Source organism: Osmerus mordax, chromosome 21 (assembly GCF_038355195.1).
Source record: "Osmerus mordax isolate fOsmMor3 chromosome 21, fOsmMor3.pri, whole genome shotgun sequence".
Taxonomy (NCBI): domain Eukaryota; kingdom Metazoa; phylum Chordata; class Actinopteri; order Osmeriformes; family Osmeridae; genus Osmerus; species Osmerus mordax.
In genome coordinates this window covers 11,405,414-11,425,926 of record NC_090070.1, presented here as the reverse complement: position 1 = coordinate 11,425,926, position 20,513 = coordinate 11,405,414, and the positions used below count along the sequence as shown (strand labels likewise).

At 45.1% G+C, this 20,513-nt stretch overlaps 4 protein-coding genes across 4 annotated transcripts in view; 1 reads left to right on the top strand and 3 right to left on the bottom strand.

Moving 5' to 3' along the window:
* Nucleotides 1-2,426, bottom strand: part of vasna (vasorin a) — an 18,809-nt gene extending 16,383 nt beyond the window's left edge. Inside the window, exon 1 of the mRNA XM_067259544.1 lies at nt 2,229-2,426. The gene's annotated coding sequence lies outside the window, so the exon portion shown is untranslated. The remainder of the gene's footprint in view (nt 1-2,228) is intronic.
* A 4,599-nt stretch (nt 2,427-7,025) lies between these two features.
* LOC136965266 (GTPase IMAP family member 9-like) lies at nt 7,026-9,075 on the top strand. The gene is made up of 4 exons (XM_067259349.1): nt 7,026-7,127; nt 7,677-7,703; nt 7,816-7,890; nt 8,046-9,075. The coding sequence occupies exons 3-4, from the start codon at nt 7,884-7,886 to the stop codon at nt 8,975-8,977; spliced, it is 939 nt and encodes a 312-aa protein (XP_067115450.1). The 5' UTR covers nt 7,026-7,127; nt 7,677-7,703; nt 7,816-7,883; the 3' UTR covers nt 8,978-9,075.
* Nucleotides 9,076-9,154: 79 nt separating this feature from the next.
* LOC136965247 (beta-1,3-galactosyltransferase 5-like) lies at nt 9,155-13,936 on the bottom strand. The gene is made up of 2 exons (XM_067259322.1): nt 13,676-13,936; nt 9,155-11,692 (listed from the first exon to the last, which is right to left on the bottom strand). The coding sequence occupies exons 1-2, from the start codon at nt 13,678-13,680 to the stop codon at nt 10,588-10,590; spliced, it is 1,110 nt and encodes a 369-aa protein (XP_067115423.1). The 5' UTR covers nt 13,681-13,936; the 3' UTR covers nt 9,155-10,587.
* Nucleotides 13,937-17,398: 3,462 nt separating this feature from the next.
* Nucleotides 17,399-20,403, bottom strand: LOC136965387 (beta-1,3-galactosyltransferase 1-like). The gene is made up of 2 exons (XM_067259521.1): nt 20,360-20,403; nt 17,399-19,114 (listed from the first exon to the last, which is right to left on the bottom strand). The coding sequence occupies exon 2, from the start codon at nt 19,105-19,107 to the stop codon at nt 17,953-17,955; it is 1,155 nt and encodes a 384-aa protein (XP_067115622.1). The 5' UTR covers nt 19,108-19,114; nt 20,360-20,403; the 3' UTR covers nt 17,399-17,952.
* Nucleotides 20,404-20,513: the final 110 nt, after the last annotated feature.

Below are 20,513 nucleotides of genomic sequence, written 5' to 3'. Positions count from 1 at the left end.
GGAGTTCCCTCCTGGGTCAAGGGCAGTGTGTCAAACAAAGATCTGTGTTGAATTTTCACAGGGAATGTTGAAAGAAAATAGTGTGAATGTGACAGAGCAGCAAGTTAGGTATATGACAGTTAGGTTACTGAAGTAATTCTACAGTACTACTAAGTTGAAAAAGCAATTTCAGGCAGCCTTTCAGACAGGTTGGAGGGATTGTGTCATAGGATCTGTTATAATAACACCATGGAGTGTGCATGTGCATGTGTGTGTGTGTGTGCGTTTGTGCGCGTTGTGTGTGTGTATGTGTGTGTTGGTGGAAACACTCCCCAAATGAGTTGCTGGCTGGCTGGTCTTTCTGCACAGCTGCAGCAGGACTGGAGTCTGGACTTTCTGGCTGTGTGTGTGTGTGTATGTTTGATAGAGAGTGTGTGTGTGTGTCAGGGTGGGGGGGGAGGGGGGTGGGGGGGGTGGGGGGTTGACCCGAACGAAAAAAGGAGAGAAAACAAGTCCAAAGATTGAGTGCAGCTCAAAATGACGGAGGGCTGATTAAGCGAGCTGGCTGAATGACAGAAACAAGAAAAGGAGAGAGAGAGGGAGAGAGGGAGAGAGAGAGAGAGAGAGAGAGAGAGAGAGAGAGTAGAGTCCTACGAGGACTAAATTCCCTGATGAGTACACACACACACACTGACCTGGGGAGAGGGTTAAACCTAAGCACCACAGAGCAGAGGTAAGCCCTGCTAAGACGAGAGGGATTTGAGCTGATGCTGTTGATAACAGCCAGATCACTCAGCTCTGCTTCCACAATGGCTGCTCATCAGACAGGCGTCTTATTTAGCTTAAAGGTGGATGAAACACACCCACACACACACACACACACACACACTTTCATGCTCATAGCCTCACATACACAAACACAACTGCATGCGCACACCACACGCATTCACACACACTTTCCACAATCCTCTTCATCTTGTACCTCTTAACTTCCTTCACAGGGTTATTAACTCTTTTTGATTGGGGAGCTCTCCTTCGGGGTAACCCCCTATTTAGTTGTCATGGTGGCATGACCCGAACACTTATTAGCTGACCCCTGGGATATAGTCCAAACTCCAAACGGGGGGGTGGGTGGGGGGTGGGGGGAAGATGTGGGGTTAAGCCTTCACCTCCAAGTGGCCCCTGTAGTATCTCACAACTCCGTAATTAAATTGCTGAGACACCAAGTCAGGAATGTTTGCTTTTCGCTCTCAAAGCCTGCACTCTCTCCTGTCCTCCTTCTCTCCATCCCACCATCTCTATCTTTACTTTTCCCATACTCATGCTTCACGTTCATGAGAGCTTAGTTTGTTTTAGTATCTTAAAACCAAACTTCGTTTGACATGTTTTATTGCGGTCTGTATTGGCTACCGCACGCGCTGAAGGACTTTTGACGTAGTCAAGTTGGCATTACTACATATTCACAACCGCAAAATCTATCATCTACATTTTGTATTTATATTTTTTCTTTACTTTTTAAATGTTATTTGCGAAGTTTCACCACTTTCTCCTCTGTTGTTCTGTCTTATCTTTCATAATAGCCTAATTATTGCATCCTACTTGGATTTACGGTCTGAAACAAACAAGCAAACCGAAATAACAACGCAGGTTATTAGATAACGCCCTATAATCTTGCAACAACTTCATAGGATCTTTGGTGTGTTTTTGTCTCGCCCGGATCATCTCCAAACTGTCACCGTCTCTCTGCGCTTGGCGCTGGAAAGTGTGAGGTGTACCTAATCTCGTACAGTGAGATTAATTATGTGCAACACACAAATCATCTACCGTATCAAATCTGACCACACTTCAAGGATTTCTAGACGAGTTGTGGTGGACATTGCCTACGCTTTTCCTTGAAACGGCTACATCTAAGCAATCAAACGTATTAAGGCATAATGTATTCACTGCTCATTGATTGAGACATACTCCCTCCAAACTTCAGAGTTCAAAGGCAAAAAAGCGAAACGTTAAAATCTATAAATGGGTCAAATTTGACCCATTTATCTAGTATTCACCCGGCCATTCTCACCCGGCCAGTTCGGATTTAATAGCAAAGCATGCATCTTAACCTTACGAACACAGAAGTGCCCTTTGGAGTGCGGTCGACAGAGCAACCTGTGGAAAGGGTATTATTTGTTCCCGAATTTGCCCTGAGCGTTACGTTTGGGACATAGTCGGTTGAAATCTGAGTGTAAATATGGAACACATACCTTAGCGGAGAGAATCGAAGGTCGCAACAACCCCCAAAAATGCGTGTAGGCTATAGACTTATTTAGTTGTATCCACTTTTACGTCGTGTCGAGGAAGTGACAGTAAAAAAAACACAAAAATCATGCAGTGCTTCTCTCCAAAACGTTGGCAAAGTGTGAATTAAACGCAGCAATGCGTGCGCTGCAGCAGGCAATCTCTCTGCGTTCAAGTTGCGGAGCCGAAGTCGGCGAAACTTCTGCGTCTGGTATGAAGCGCGCACCAACTTTTAACAATAGCGCTCATTGAAGAGACCCGGGCGAGCTCTGACTGAAAAGTTGGAGGTGGGAGGTGCGACTGAGGTGGCGGGAGCGCGCAGGCATTCTCCGCGTCCACGTGCCAGAATTCAGCTCAGAGAGACACCTGTGAAAATATGGGTTACAGCACACCAGATCGAGTTGAAACGTTGGTATTTAACCGCAGATTACGTTTTATTTATCTTCCCCAGATTGTCAGTAGGCTATTTGTCCCACAGTACAGGTAGGTTTATGTGTAATTGTCCTTGAAAAGGACTAAAATCAATCATGCATGGGTGTGATTTTTACACCAAAGTCGGCCGTGAACGTGAGATTGAAGATACACGTTTCTAATTTAGTCTGTCATTTAGGAATAGTGGCAGTAGAAATGTTGAACATCACATCAAATATTGATATTGGGCCTAATTGTTGTTGCAGCAGCCTACAGCAAATCTGCCCCTTGCATTATGGTTTTTACTTTCCGTTCGTGAGACGGTATTTATACACGGTATTGGTCTAAGCTGCTGCGACACGGTATACTTCCATCCGTCACGCGCCCTGTCAATGGACTGTCGGTATGGTCGGTGGAGACACTAAATAAAAACCGTTTGGTCACGGTGGGAACGCTCGAGAAGCAGGTTGAAGTGTAGAGACTTTCCATCACAGCAGGTGACGTCATACACTCGGAAGCACGGACTTGCATTTTCAGCTGCATATAAGGAGGACTGTGTGTACTTGTGTGCACTTGTGTGCATCTGTGCGCATGTTTATGCCTCTGAATGTGTGTGTGTGTGCTTGTGTGTGTGTGTGACATTTATGCATTACAGCAGACCTGTCTTGTGGTGACCTTAGGTGAACTGGAAAGAAGATATAGATAGCAAAGGGCCCCTCAGCCCAGGGTGTGTGTGTGTGTGTACGTGTGTGTGTGTTTGTCACTGATGAGTAATGCATGTAGCAGTGGCAGCAGCTCAACCCACACAAGTTTTCGTCGGGCGAAGAGCCTGGAATCAAACCCGCGGTTCACTTGACATCTACACGTACATGCACACGCCCTGGTCAGTGTGCAGGTGGCAAGGTAAATGTTTGACCGGTATCCCCAACCTTCATCTCTGATGGGGAGGACGTCACAGGCAGTGACCTTTACTGACGCAGTGTGACATGTCTGGAGGTGGAAGGGGACAGTGTGGGATCAGAAGCCTGGAAGAAAAGCTGCTTTATGTGTGTGTGTGTGTGCATTCACGGGAACGATTGCCCTTGTGTTTGCTGTCTGCGTGTGTGTTGACTCCCTGTGTGTGTGTGTGTGTGTGTGTGTGTGCTGTATATGTAGGTGTGTTTGAAAGAGGAACATCATTTGACCAGAGTGCGGGAAGACAAACAAACCAGCTGCGACAGCATGAAGGGCCGTGATTGGCCCTCACACAGAGCAGCTCCAATCCCAGGACAGTGTGATTGGTTCTCAAGCAGTCAGACGCTCTCTCACGGTCAGGCCCAAGGCCATCAGGAATAAACGCTTCATCATTTAGATGTCACATTGACCCTCTACACACAAACCCCCACAATCATGAGACACTGTAATACTTCACCAGAGAACTCTTCATGGTGGGTCTTGGTGTGATGAACGTGTGTGTAAGATGCAGAACGTTACTCGTCCATCCACCGAAATTCTGCCTCCTGTCCATTTCTGCTCCTTGAGTTTCTCCTGCGCTGTCGACAGGACGTGCTGTGTTTGTGTGTCACTTTGGATAAAAGTGTCTGCTTGATGAATGGAATGTAAATGTTGAGTGTGCAAGGAAGGCTCCTGGAGGATAGCAGGGGTGGAGAAGTGTGTGTGTGTGTGTGTGTGTGTGTGTGTGTGTGTGTGTGTGTGTGTGTGTGTGTGTGTGTGTGTGTGTGTGTGTGTGTGTGTGTGTGTGTGTGTGTGAAAGAGAGAGTGTTTATGTGAATCACACAGCCAGGGGCGGACAGGACTTGACCCCCTCGCCGAGCTCCACACATAGCGGAACTGACTTCTCACAGTGTTATCCCTCACTTCTCCCCTCGCCCTCCCTCCCCTCCCCTCCCTTCCTTCATTCCCTCCCCCCCTCCTCCTTCCTTCCTTCCTTTCCTTCCTTCCTTCCTTCCTTCCCTTCCTTCCCTCCCTCCCTCCCTCCCTCCCTCCCTCCCTCCCTCCCTCCCTCCCCTCCCTCCCTCCCTCCCTCCTCCCTCCCTCCCTCCTCCCTCCCTCCCCTCCCTCCTTCCTTCCTTCCCTCCCTCCCTCCCTCCCTCCCTCCCTCCCTCCCTCCCTCCCTTCTTCCTTCCTTCCCTCCCTCCCTCCCTCCCTTTCTCACTCTTGTAGTTTTACAGGAATGTAAATATGACAGAAAACTTTGGGGTAGTGAGAAGGAGGAGTGGTGAGTGTTTATGTGAGTGTTTCTATTTGTGCGTGTGTGTGTGTGGGGGGAGGGGGGGGTCATGTGAGTGTGTGTGTGAGGGGAGCTGTGAGTGTGAGTTTTCTTGTGTGTTCATCTACAGTATGTTCATGCTCCCTTGTGTGTTTTCCTCCGCTAGAGCGGACCACATGCTACAGGGATGAAGCGCTTTGACGGAGGGGAAAACGACATGACACAGTGGAATCCTGGCGTGGAGCTCAGCTCCTCAGGGAACACAGCTCAGCTCAGGGTCTGGTCACACGCCAGGAACACGGCAAGGAAGGGGAGCAGTATGTCTTCACTCTTCCTAGCTCTCTCTCCCTGTCTATCTCTATCTCTCTCTCCCTCTACCTCTACCTCTCTCTCTATCTCTATCTCTCTCTCCCTCTACCTCTATCTTTATCTCTCTCTCCCTCTACCTCTCTCTCTATCTCTCTCTCCCTCTACCTGTATCTCTATCTCTCTCTCCCTCTATCTCTATCTCTCTCCTTCTATATCTATCCCTCCCTCTCTCTCTCTCCCTGTCTATCTCTATCTCTCTCTCCCTCTACCTATACCTTTATCTATATCTCTCCCTCCCTCTACCTCTATCTCTATCTCTCTCCTTCTATCTCTATCCCTCCCTCTCTCTCTCCCCCTCTCTCTCTTTTCTTGCAGACCTTTTTGTCGCCCCCCCCTCTCTCTCTTTCTCTCTTCCCTCTCTATTCTCTGCCTCTGGTGTGTGTTTGTGAGAGAGAGACTCACTGCTGGTGTATTAATAGAACCATATCCCTGGTCTGGTGATGAAGTTACCACCTGGATCCGTTCACGGCCGGAACTAATACGTTTACACACCCACACAAATGTCACACACATTACAGTGTGCAGCAGGGTTAGGTCAGGATGTGTGTGACAGCGTGGGAGGGGCAGTCCTGAATGATGAAGTGGAGAGAGGAGGAGGGAGAGTAGGAGGGGGAGGAGGAGGGGAGGAGGAGGAGGAGGAGTAGGGGGAGGATGAGAAGGAGGAGAGGAGTTGGAGGAGGAGGAGGAGGAGGAGGAGGAGGAGGGGGAGGAGGAGGGGGAGGAGGAGGAGGAGGGGGAGGAGAAGCAGGAGGGGGAGGAGGGGGAGGAGGAGGAGGAGTCCTCCTTGTGCCAGAGTCACCTGGCACAAACAGCCGATTGGAATGGAGGGGGGGGGGGGGAAGAGAGGAAGATAAAAGGTGGGGGGGGTTTAAAGGAGGAAGTGATTTCCTTCAACAAATACAGGGGGGAAGATGGAAGTAGGGGGGAAGAGGAGTTTCGTGGAATTTTGTAGTTTTTCCGCCTCCCTGTTTAGAGAGTGAGTGAGTAGAGTGAGAGAGAGAGAGAGAGAGAGAGAGAGAGAGAGAGAGAGAGAGAGAGAGAGAGAGAGAGAGAGAGGTGAGAGAGAGAGAGAGAGAGAGAGAGAGAGAGAGAGAGAGAGAGAGAGAGAGAGAGAGAGAGAGAGAGATCATGGGAACTCCTCTTCAGTCTGTCCTACAGACACTCCAGTTGTTAATCACATCACTGTTGTTGTTGTTGTTGTCATCAAACGACCTTCACCCAACTTTAACTAACAGATGTTTTAGACATTTACAAAGTGGATTTAAAACATACTGGAAGTTCATCATCTATATCATTCGAAACTTACAATCACAAGAAACAGATGCTCCACTGTAGTGGGAACAAACTGCCTCCATCTTTAATATAAAATGGAAATGATTCCGTTTATATTTTTTTCTGGATCTGTTTAATGAGGGTAAATAAATACTATTATGGAACTTGATACTATATTATACAAACTATATTATATAAAACATTCTGTAATGAATGTAAGCGTTTTGCTTCGCTTCAGTGAGTGCTGTAGGTACTTTGATTAAAGAAAAGCTGAAGAGTATTCAGTAAGCCACTAGGTGTCAGTATTTGTACATAAATATTCAATAGTCATTGTAGCAAAGGTGTTTTCGTGGAAATATATATATAGGAAGGCTGGGACGTACTGAGATATCAGCAGGTACTGTACAGTGACAGTCGCCTTAAAGAAAGATAAAGACCTGTTGAACAGGAAGAAGATTATTAAAACGTTTTCAGCTTTAACCAAGAGAAAGTAAGGTGACACTGGTACAGAATGAGCATCGCTCGCAAAAAAGACAAGATATTATCAGAAAATACACAAATTATCAGAGAAAGAGACAAGGGGAAACGAGTGAGTATTAATCTGGTTGGTTATTTTGGTTTGCTAATCTGATGTTAGTTTTATCTTTACTTAGTTCAACCAATCATATCTTTAGTTGAATGTTTCTCAATAATGTATTACCTTCTCATATAATCTCTGTTTCTTTACAACACGCTGTTTTATAAAACAAAAACCGTAAAAATGAAATGTATTAATCTGTCAGGATTATTGAGCCACTGTGAAAGTTATACAATACACCACATCAGCATGAACAGCTTTTAAAAAAATGAAATCTTGTCTCCATGTCAGATAGAGGCCCTGTTTGATTTGTGTGTGTGTGGGAGTCAGGTGGCTGAGTGGTTAAGGAATGAGGCTTGTAATCAGAAGGTTGCCAGTTCGACTCATGGCCGTGCAAAATGACGTTGTGTCCTTGGGCAAGGCACTTCACTCTACTTGCCTCAGGGAGAATGTCCCTGTACTTACTGTAAGTCGCTCTGGATAAGAGTGTCTGCTAAATAACTAAATGTAATGTAAATGTGTTCCACCTGTTTCAAGCTAAAAACATTGCTGTCATTCTGGAATTCTGTCCACAAGGTGGCATCTGATGCAGATTCTGCTACAGTGAGTGTTTCTCATTTCATTTATCATATTCATAATTGTAAAATAACTGAAATTAAATTACTATGCACTGAATGACCACATCCTCAAATTCTTAAACCGTCTTTCTGGTAAGATCTGTCAGGGGCGTCGAGCCACAGTGAGAATTACAAAACGTCTCTTGAGTCAAGGCAACGTGAAAATATGGACGGTAAGGTTTCAGATTATGTTTCTTTTCTCTTCTATCAGGTAGAAACAACATAACATAATCCATGACAACAGAAAATCTCCATATGATACTTGTAACTCATGATTGATGTACTCTGATATTTAATATGATATGTAATTCACTGTGTGTCTACGCAGCTCCAGAGCAGCTTCCTGATCTGAGGATTGTTCTGGTGGGCAAGACTGGAGCAGGGAAGAGTGCCACAGGAAACACCATCCTGGGGAGAGAGGCCTTTGTGGTGGACTCCTCCTTTATGTCAGTTACTAAAGAGTGTCAGAAGGAAGAGGGAGATGTGGATGGAAGGAAGGTTGTGGTGGTAGACACCCCAGGTGTTTTCGACACCTCACTCTCACCAGAGGAGATGAAAGAGGAGATAGTCAGGTGTATTAACATGTCAGTTCCAGGACCCCATGTGTTTCTAGTGGTGGTTAGACTGGGGGTGAGGTACACAGAGGAGGAGAGGAACACTGTGAAGTGGATCCAGGAGAACTTTGGAGAAAACACTTCAACATATACCATCTTCCTCCTGTCTCATGTTGATGACCTCAGTGGGAAAAGTGTCGCTGAGTCCCTAAAACCATGCCCAGAGCTACGACAGCACATAGATTCATGTGGGAAGAGATATCACTGCTTCAACAATAAAGAAGGACACCACACTCAGGTGGCCGAGCTGTTAGAGATGATAGACAAGATGGTGGAGTGGAATGGAGGGAAACACTACACCAGTGAGATGTATGAATCTGCTCAGAGGAGGATCAGAGAGGAGGAGAAGGGGAGGAGAGAGGAGGAGGAGAGGAGGAGAGAGGAGGAGGAGAGACTGAGACAAGAGCAGGCTGATAGGAGAGCCAGGGAGGCATTGACAACCAAACTGTTAGCAGGTGGTACAAGTGTGGGTGGGACTCTTGCCATCGTTGGGACTGCGTTAATCTTGACTCAAGATGGGATATTTGGGTCTTTAATGGTGGCTGGGGGACTTGCAGTTGCTGTTGGTGGCTGGTTGGCAATTAACAAAATAAAAAGTTTATTTAGAAGAACTCCATGGGTCCTACTACGGGGGTCAGATGGCTGAGCGGTTAGGGAATCGGGCTATTACTCAGAAAGTTGTCGGTTCGATTCCTGGCGTGCGAAATGACGTTGTGTCCTCGGGCAAGGCCCTTCACCCTAATGTCCCTGTACTTACTGTAAGTCGCTCTGGATAAGAGCGTCTGCTAAATGTAAATGTGAAAAAGCAAACAAGTGGAAATGAAACCAGTCCTTAAATTACAAAAGAATAGTCAACACATATAATCAAATTGCCGCACAATTAACTCTCTAAACCATGGGGTCTGCTTAATGCATTTTTGTTTATTGTTTTTCTTGTTGTTGCAAATATTGTTGCTTGCTTTTTTCTACAGGAAACACTGGCACTTGTTGAGGTGCATGTTGTTAAATTTGTAACTTGTTTAACTACATGCTCTTATGGGTCTTCCCTTTGGTACCTATTTGCTTTTTACAATGTATGCTTCATGTTTTGGCTACCCGAAATGTTTTGGGGCTATCTTGTTGTTATGATCAGTGACCTATGCATTTTTGTAAAGCTCTCTCTTGGAAGTCGCTTTGGATAAAAGCGTCTGAATAAATTAATAAATGTAAATGTCAGGTTTTTCTGTGTGTACCCTGAGATGTTAGTTTTTGATATTGTCTGTTTGATAGAAGAATCTTCAATTATATATATATAAAAAAAACATGCATATTGGCCCTGTTGTCTTTCTATAGTACGTTATTTATAACATTAATCTGTATCTGAGAAATCATTGAAATGATTCAGCCTTATGAGGTGGCACATCAAATGTTTGATGAAAACTGGATTTCTGTTTAAAATATAGTAAACACATACTGTTCCTCTATTGGAGAATTTCACGTCAGGAACTGTACTTTACTTTAACATTACTGTCTAACTTTAACCATTAAATTATGACTTTTATAAAAGGTAGCAGGTGAATGAGAAGCAGTGTTTGTGGTGTTTTCCACGTGTGATTCACACCCTGTGGACAGGAGATGAGAGGCAGCAGATGCCTCGACTTCAGTGTCCTTCAGAAGCTCATCTTCATCCAGACCAGATACAACAGCTGATCACACTGCTGGTACTGAACAGCTGATTACACTGCTGGTACTGAACAGCTGGTTACACTGCTGGTACTGAACAGCTGATCACACTGCTGGTACTGAACAGCTGATCACACTGCTGGTACTGAACAGCTGATCACACTGCTGGTACTGAACAGCTGATCACACTGCTGGTACTGAACGAGGGAGCGTGCAAGAACATAAACGTGTGTCAAGGGATGCCTGTGTGACTTAATTTTTATTATATGAGCAATAAAACAAAATATTACACTAAATGTCTCCCACACTTTATTCAACAGCCTTATATATTATTAAACAGGCTTTTAACACAATAATATGTCTTTCCACTGGCAGAAAAGGCTATCAAAAGGTATGCAACAATTTTTTTTTTAAATGAATACAAAAGATTGTCCCCATTACCCTCTAAAAGCAATCATTCAAACAGCTCAAACACACGTGCCAGCAACATATTTTAAAGTAGGCCAAATATGAAGAGTCAACAAGAAATTCACATAATATCCTTCAGAATTTTTTTTTTCCAATACGTTGTCAGAACAGGAAATGCTGCCCTAGTCACCTCAGGCACGGAACGCCCGGCTTCCTGTTCTCCTCCCAGTACCACAGCAACTGCGCCACGTCCTTCGTTGTCACGGCAACCACCCGCGACAGAGCGCAGCGCCGTAGCGCGAACAGGGGATTGACCTGGAACATCTCGACGCTGGGCGGGTTGGTCGGAGAGATGCCCAGGAGCTTCAGGCACATCCCCAGGTAGGCGTCCTCGATGTAGATGGGCTTGATCCGACAGGACACCCCCAAGATCTTCTTGGGGATGTCGATGGACATGACGTAGCCCAGCCCCAGGGGGTACGGCGGGTACTCTGGCTCGGCGATGACCTCCTTGGGCAGGAAGAACTTTCCGTTGGGGTTTCTCAGCACCGGGCTGTGCCACCACACTAAGCCCGTCATGTAGTTCTCCCGGGGCGCGTCGAGTAGCATCGTCACCAGGTTCTGGACGTTCAGGAACATGTCCGAGTCGATCTTCATGGCGTAGGAGGCGCCGTGGCAGCGGGAGCTCAGCCACTCCAGCATGACCATGGTCTTGATGGTCAGGTTGAGGTAGCTGTCCATGAAGTCGCCCTGGATCAGGTCGCGGTGCGTCCGGCTCTCCTGCCTGACGTTCTCCAGCTGCTGCTCAGCGTCCGAGCCCCCAGGGAGGCCGAGCAGGAAGAGGGTCAGCACCAGCTGGCCCCGGACCAGGGTCTCGTTCCCCCACGTCCTCCGGATGGCGTCCCGGGCAGCCAGGTTGTGGGGCGCCACCGGAACCATGAGTACCAGAAAAGGGGACTTGGTCTCACACACGCCTGGCTCGTCCATGATGAAGCGGTAGTTGCGCGGGTAGGCGACGTGGTACGGGCCGGGGTCCTCCCATGGCACCGGACTGAGAGGCGTAGATGGATCCGTCTCTGTGCTATATTTGGTCGAGCCGGGGGGTTGTTCGGCACGTTTCTGGTCACCCAAGATCATCTGAACGTAGGGTTCCATGTCGAAGATGTCGCCCTCATTCTTCCAGCCAGTAATTATGCCTGTGACGATGATTGACACTGTAAGCAGGACACAGAAGAATCCATATCTCTGCCATTGTAGCTGTCCTGTCCAGATGTACTTCAGAATTTGTTGCCTGGAAGGAGAGGGAGAAAGATAAGGACGGTATGTGGATTGAAAACGATAGGCTGTTTTTTTTTTTTTATAAATTTTTTGTGTTCAATATTCTCCAGCAACCAGAAGAGGGTGCTGTTGAGCTGTGTCATCGGTGCTTGGGAATAGCTGTTCAAACTATTAGGTGGTTGTTTGCATAGTGGAGTAGGTGAATAGAATATTCGAAATCTCAACATTTAGTCCCACACACCGTGAATGCAAATGTTGTTTTAATCTTCAGGGTTATTTGTCGTGGTTCATGATTTCTCTGGTTGTTGAACAGATAATTTAATAACATGAAAAGTAACAGGTTCAAATGTCGATGTGAGCAAGTGTGCATGTCATGACCACACAACACACAGTTCTGTTCTCGAGTTTCCACGGTTACTAATAACCCACACTTGTTGTTGCTGTCATACATGTCAGGTCTTGTGTGTGGTTCTATACTGCTTGTCTAATCCTTATCCTGGTCATGTAGCTACTATATCCAGGTATTTGGTTATTGACATTATTTATGTTGCTTTGTGTTTTGCACTGGTTGCCCGCCCCTGACCCATGCCTATTTTTACTACGCCTTAGAAGTTACTTTTCGTAACACTTTTTGGAGTTCTGTATGGGGAGAACTGCCACTGTCGGGAAACTTCCGGGTTCGGAACTGGTTGCAGTTCCACTGTAGTTCCATATGAGGGCGCTAACGGTCGAGTGCAGAATGAATGGAGGTCTATGGAGCTATACCCCTCAAAATCCACTTTTATCAGGATATTTTTTTTTTCTTCTTGTTATTAGAATTTTTTATTCGAAAGGGGAGGCAAAACAAATACACATGTAAGCAAGGGGAGTTTCTATAGCCTAGTAGTGCATTGTGCGTAGCAAGCTTGAAAGAAAAAAAAGGATATGAATTAGGGGCCTGTGCCCCAGTAGAGTGTTATGTCTAACAACACCTCTGGACATAAGTACTCGTTCACCATTAGTATGAAATTAAGACAATTAAATCAACATTCTAAACTGCAGTCTAAACTCCTGTAAGAGTGGTGATGTTTCAGTCAGCTCAGCAGCGGTTGTTTTATCATCCGCTGTTGTGTTAAGAGCAAAACATGATGTTATGGAAGAGTGCCAGTCATAACTAGCATCATCCTTATGCCGTTCTGTAGCGGCATGCCGCTCTAAAGCCCCTTTCCCCCCACTACTCACGTCTATATCAATGCGACAGAGCTTACAGAAGGCATGATATTGATCTGTGCTGATAGTGCTTAGTGGCAAAGTCGAGTTCTGAACTCAACGTAGGTTCCATCAACATGACATCAACATGACAGCTTCCTGATTTACCCCCCTGCTTCAAAGTCAAGATGACTGTGTTCACATTAGTGATGGGTCGTTCGCGAACGATCCGGCTCTAAGAGCCGGCTCTTGAAGGTTAACGTCGGGAGCTGGCTCGCATATCTGAAGAGCCGACTCTATTTTTAATAGATTAATACAGCCTATAAAAACTAAATGATTATGAAATAATGAATTTTAATTGTATTTAAAATAATTGACTAATTCAAAGAACAACAAAAAAAATACTTGTAGGCTTAAAGGCGCACACGATCATCCTCACATTCTGTTCCTGTCAATCCTGCATGAGGGAGGGCCGAGCCAACTCACACAGTCAGAGAGTAGTCAAAACTCGGAGGAGAGCCATGACAAATCAATGCATTTTTAAAGATATGTGGTTACGGTCGAGTATGATTTGATAATTTAATTCAAATTGTTTTCACACCCATCACAGTCAAATTCATAGTTAAAACATGTATTTTTTAAAGAGCCGTTCGGGAGCTTAAAGAGCCGGCTCTTTTTGGTGAGCTGAGCCATACGAGCCGGCTCACGAAAAAGAGCCGGAATGCCCATCACTAGTTCACATCGCAAATTCCATAAATGTTTAAATTGTCACCGTTTCTGTTTGGAGGGAGATTTGTCTGACAATTACCTCATTGCCGATGTGTAAAGTTCCTCATGTGGTCTAGAAGCTCTCTTCCTGAGTCGTGTCTGTTGCGCTTGTTTCCATTACATCACAAACATCATGATCATGGTGTTGCCAGGATCCAGATATCTGTACATGGTGTATTTGAGACTAAAGCCACCTCCAATAGATTGTAAGTTTACAGGTCTTTTCCAGGCAAACGCTCACTTTTTGTCTACAACACCTGGCTGCAAGTGTTTGACCTTTTCCTGACTGTGACAGGTCGGACCGCCCCCTAGTTGGTCTCCACCAATCATTGCTCCCTTCCTGAACTAGGACGTATCCTAGAGCGAGCAAACATTTTTGGGTTAAGCAAGAGGAGTTTCTATAGCCGTGTAGTGCATTTTGCAAGCTTGTAGTGCATTTTGCAAGCTTGAAAGAAAAAAAATGAATATGAATTGTGCCCCAGTAGAGCTTTATGTCTAATAACACCCCTAGTTTAAGATGTGCATAAATTGACAGTGTAAACAGTAAACAAGCCTATATTGTATGTTTTGTCAACTTACAGGACTGTGTTGAGTTCATGTAAAAAATGTAGGCAAACTGGATTTTATAGGTGAAAGGATACCCAGAAACAAGTTATTCAGTTACAGTATATACTTTAAAAACAGAAAATCCAGTGGGTAATGGCCAATGTCAAACTGAACACCCTGAAAATGAGTGATTGTATAGGTTGTTAACTATGTTGTATTCCATAAGCAAGCATAACACCCTTTCAGACCAAAAGAAAACAATAAACACTGTCAATTTGTTGATGTGCTGTCACACCCTCCAGCAATAGGTGTGGGTGTGAATAGGTGCATTCGACATGGACTGCTCTGTGAAGTCGGACGTTCATGCTTCTCGTGGTTTGCTGTGTTGACGTCAGTCATGGCCGTTCAAGCGCTGTTTGCTTACTTTACTTCATTTATAATTAAACTTAGTCTTTCCGTTAGTGAAGAGGCGTACTAAAAACCCTTTCTTCAACACATTTTTAATTTATCGATCTCACGGTACTTTGATGGCTACGTCAGTGACCTAGCCTCGGCGCCGTCTCAAGTCGGACAAAAAGTCTAACCAGAATTCACTGTCTCAAGTCAGCCGCCTGCAGCCGCCTCAGTCCATGTCGAATGCACCTATTGTGTTTCGTTTCTGTTTGTCACCCTCACTTACCACAGTATGTGGACACGCCCTCCTGTTGTTCTCTTCCTGCACCTGACACCAGTTACTTATCAGCGCACCTGGGGGGTATTCGTCGTAGCTCGCTAAGCGGTTTAGCGAGCTAATTTTCAGGCTAAAATAAAAAACGCCCCTCTTTTTGGTTCGTAGAAGCAACTTACGATAAATCACCATAGTAACATATCAATTAGCACTAACCTGCTCCAGACCAGGCTAACGTAAGTGTAGCTGGATAAGCTTGCCACACCCCCGGAAAATAACATGGCAGCTCCCTTTTTGAGAGACCCAGTTGACCAAGGAGCTATATTTTAGTTCGATTAGCTTTCCATACCAATAGAGTTCTTCGCGATTGCCAAGATCCTTTATTTCACACGGATGAGTTCTTGTTTGAGCGATATCGATTCAGCCGACAAGGACTCATTTATTATTTGCAAGACCTTCTCGGGCCATACATTGCAAATATCACACGCCGCAGCAAGCTTTATGCTTTATTATGAGCTTATGTTGCTGTATGTGAATATGTAACGCTATGTTTTACGAAATGTCTTGTCTTATCTGTTGTGCCTGTGCTTTTTATATGTTTCACTGTGGGAGAGTGGGAAACGTCATATCGATTCCTTTTTATGTCTTGACATGTGAAGAAATTGACAATAAAGCTACTTGAAACTTTAACTGTTCTTCAGACTGCATAGCCTTGAGGTTTTTTGCGTCAGGTAGGCTATAGGCTACATTTTTATACAGTATAGGCGATGCAGAAAACATTGGCAAAGCCGCAGCATGCGTTGCTGTAAGAAAAGTGTACTTGGCGCTTAACCAGCTGATGAATCAATTCATCATATTCCCTGGCCATGTCCCAGTCAATTAAATCAAAGAGGGATTTACACATAGGCCTACATGCACATATATAGTAGGCCTACATGATATAAGCGCAGTATATCCTCATAATTGTCTATGAATTCGTATCAATTTCTTTGGCCTTGTTTATATCTAGCCTACTTATTCTGAGAGTTGAGATCATGATTTTCGCTAGCAAGATCTCATTCGATTATTAATTTCCATTAAGCCTATACCAGCAGGCACATTTAAAGAAATGTGATCTGATTGATTGGGGTAATGAGGCACTTAAAATGAGCCTATACATTTCCCCAAAACTTTCGCATTTAGCTTATTGGCAATTTCTTGCCAAGCTGCTTGTCTTGCTCTGGCAGCGGTGGCGGTGTTTGACTTAGCCATGATAATATACGCTTATTGTCTTATAGAGACTCATTATAATAGTTTGCTCGGATGGCGAGAATAGCCTATCACCGCTCTCTCTTTCGTATTTTCCGCCGTCATAACGTTAGAAAATCACGGTTTTGGTGATCGACCTTTCCTGCCTTTTGAAGTAGGACGTGCACGTGCAATTTCCCTGATAAGTTTAGCCTGATTGAAATTAACCACATGATTTGGATGCGGATCAGCCGTTGACGAACCGATATTTGCTATTCTCACTCATCTCGCTAATGTTAACGGGCTAAAGGGACAATTGATTAACTTAGCTTCAACCCTTACGACGAACGGGGCCCCGGTATCCATCAGCTCAGCAACCACCTACAAAGACCAGTCCGACCAGTCCGACCTGCCTGATTGTTAGTTTTCTACCAATGCCAGCCCAGTCTGCTTCAGACGCAGGAACTCGCTCTACCATTGAACTTCATTATTTAATAAAACAGATTATTTTTGCACCAGTTCCAGTTTCTGTCCCCAACCCTGACATGTGCAATTTATTATAAAAGATTACAGTGATCACCCTTCTATTGAGCAATTGCAAACGTATTAAATAACCAATCAAACTGTTTAAATAACAACCAGTGTATTTCTACAATTATGATGGAAACTGTATCAGGAGACACTTTAAGGTTTAAAATTCCAACATCACTTTTAGCGCTCCAAAAAACACATTTGCTAATGTTTTTTGTTTTTTTTGAAAGACCAGAAATTAGCAATTAGAGAGCTAAAAGTGATGTTGTAGTTTTACAACCAGGGGTCTTACAGGTTATTAAAAAAGATTCTAGCGGACAAGGGGCTTTGTCCATACAGAAGCAGCTGAGGATCTCAGTTCAGTTTAACTAATGTAGCCAGTAAAATACACAGTTGAGAAGAAGAAACAGGCAGTTGGCAACGTTATCGTTTTTAATCTGATTTGTTGAGCGAGGAGAGGAGCAGGGATGGGGGTGTAGTGAGGGTGGGGTAGCTAGGGTTGAAGTCAAGCTTGATGAGGAACTAAATACCCCCAAAACTTTTAAAACTTTGGAAGAAACTTGAGAGCCTTTCCAAAGTAGTCGAATCACAGGGAGGGGTTGTGTGTGGTAACTGGCTTTGTTCACGGATCTCGATTGTGGAATTTGTACAAGTGGCAGACTGTCACACCCTAATTCTATTCACCTGTGCTACCTGTCCCTCCTGTACCCCCCCTGTGTTACCTGTCCCTCCCCCCCACACACACACTCCAGATGCTGCCTATTGTTCTGATTGTTTCCTTGTGTATTTAACCTCTCTCTCTCAAGCAACCCAAGTCGTCCCAGCTGGTTTTTTATCTACCCGTGTACCGCACCCTGCCTGCTTCAGTACCTGATTCAGCCTGCAAGTCTGTCTGTGCCTTATCAAGGATCCACTGTGTACCGAACCTTGCCTATCCATCACTTTAGTCAGCCTGACGATTTTGGATTCATAAAATTAAACTATTATACCTGCCTCTGCTGTCTGCATTTAGGTCTTGGCCTGAGTTGCGACACAGACTGAGTGTGAAATTGGGGTGTGTAGTTACTCCTTAAATCTGGGATATGCAAATCATCAGAGGTGGTGAGGTTTGACCCTGTTGTGACAAATCCGTACAGCAGGGTAGGTAAAGGTTTTGAGAAGGACTTGTCATTTGTGATGAAATAAACTTCACCAATCAATACATCAAACGCTCTGATAGTTAAATAAAATAAATACCATATATGTAGGAGCAAACTGCATCTCAATTTAACAAAAAGTCCTTAATCGACACACAAATTGTCCACCTTTCTAGCATATCATCGCCACCATCCATCCATTTTCCTCCTTCAGTTCAACATTGGGTTACAGGGACGTTCAGGTCTATGCAAATCAGTCCAGTACTCCACCAGCTGCGTAGACCCGCCCAGAATATAGGTGATGACCGAGGAAAACTCACAGCGATTGTACGTGTGAAGGTAGGCCTTCCATCGAGATGGATCGGGAGGGCTAGTGGGCCCGAGTCCTAGCTTCTTCAAACACGCGCCCACGTAGGCGTCCTCGATGTTAAAGGGCTGGACGTCCTTGGAGACCTCCACCAGCTTCCCCGGGAGGTCGTTGGAGAACACGTAGCCCATGCCGAGCGTGTAGGTGGGGTAGGTGGAGTAGGGGTACATGTCCTCCGGGACGTACCATTTGGAGCCGGGGTCGCGGACGACCGGCCTGTCCCACATCAGCATCCCCGTCAGGTAGTTCTCCTTGGGGATGCCCGGCGTCTGCAGCATCGTCACCAGGTTCTGGACGTTCAGGAACATGTCCGAGTCGATCTTCATGGCGTAGGAGGCGCCGGGGCAGCGGGTGGCGAGCCAGTCCATGATCACCATGGTCTTGATGGTCAGGTTGATGTAGCTGTCCATGAAGTCGCCCTGGATCAGGTCGCGGTGCGTCCGGCTCTCCTGCCTGACGTTCTCCAGCTGCTGCTCAGCGTCCGAGCCCCCAGGGAGGCCGAGCAGGAAGAGGGTCAGCACCAGCTGGCCCCGGACCAGGGTCTCGTTCCCCCACGTCCTCCGGATGGCGTCCCGGGCAGCCAGGTTGTGGGGCGCCACCGGAACCATGAGTACCAGAAAAGGGGACTTGGTCTCACACACGCCTGGCTCGTCCATGATGAAGCGGTAGTTGCGTGGGTAGATGAAATGGTAGCTGTTGGTGTAAAGTGTGGTACTGAAATTGCTCTCTAGATCCGGATTGGGCGTAGGAATTACGCTTGGGAGCACCGGTTGGCTCTGATTGGTTGTTCTAGACCTCGCCCACTGGAACCCGATGGTTCTATTTGTCCATACAGTCCAATAATGTGTAATGTCAAAGTCTCCCCACCAGAAACTCTGGAGTCCTCTGAGGGAATTGATTGAGACAACATATATGCTGACCAGACCGAGAGCACCTACCACAAGCAGACCAAGGAAACAGAACCTTATTGCCCTGTTGGGGCGCCGCAGGACGTCCATATCTAGACTAGAGAGGGGAGAGAGAAAAACAACTGTAGAAAACGTCGATGTTTATTACATTTATTCATTTAGCAGACGCTTTTATTGCGTGACATTTTATCTGATTCACTTCCTTGTTATTTTTTCTGATTGATGTGGCTCTGATTCGATGGATTCTACTTGATAAATTCTGGCTAAATGGAATCTACTGATTTATTGAGAGCTTGTTTGAGTTTTTCATAAATCCCCAAAAGAGTGATGCATTGTCACGGTAGCAATTAATAGGAATAATATAAGAATGCATAGTGTTATTTTACACTTTTTAAAAACTATTCAACCTGTTAAATCATCTACACGTTTTACATTTCGGTTAACTGCATTAACTACGTAGCCATCAAAAACTAGTCATCCGAACTAGCTAAACAAGTCGATCTAGTAGGCTACATCTTGTATCTGCATGGTTGTGTTCTGCCTGACCTGCTACGCTAACAAGTGATAACCAATCATGTCATGTAGCTTGTCAATGACATTGACAGTTCATCAGAGTTGGCTTTAATTCTCTGGAACTTTAGCGCAAGCTAACCATTCCATCTCCAGTTTGAACACCTGTGTCTACGCAACATTAAAAGGATCTGTTCTGAGTCTTACAGAGCAAGATTCAAAGTGGAGGCGGGGAGACACCCTGGCCCACCTAGGTAAAGCTGGAAAGATATTCTTAGATTCGGACTTCTGGAATCAGGTTTCTGGTTTTTAGACGTTACATTTAAATAAGATTTCTGAATCAATTGAGCAGTAGGCAGACAGCTCATTTTCACTCATTCAGTAGTTTTGCTCATATATCATTTATGTATCCTATGCAGATCCGTTGTCAGAATCAATAGTAACATACATCTTGTCATGGACAAGTTATGCATAAAACAATAAAGTTGGTCTTGAACTACATAAAATAGCTTTAACTTCGTGTTCTACCATACCATATTATAAATAATCAAAGTCTGCTCTGATTAGCTTTTTACAGCTGAAAGTATAGGCTATTCATTAGAGTTCATTAAATCCCTCAAACCCTATGAGGATGTTAAATGTTCCTGTTCGTGGGTATTGTTACGGACACGTTCATTTCTGTTATGTAGGGTAATGTTAACAGATCAGGCACATAGTATTTTCCCTTATCTGCTATCTATGAATTCACACATATGTCTGTATTCGATTAACTCGAATAAAAAACTAAATAAAATAATAATAATTGATCGAGAGTATCATAAAGAGAACTCACCTTCTCCTATCCTGCCTGTTCTGTGTGCCACAGTGGGTGTGACCTGTTAGATCAGTTTGGTCTCAGATGGATTGTTGCTTAACATCGCATAATCTTTTCGACGCGTTCACACACAAGACGTCATGACTTCTAATGGTTAGCTACTATAAAAAGC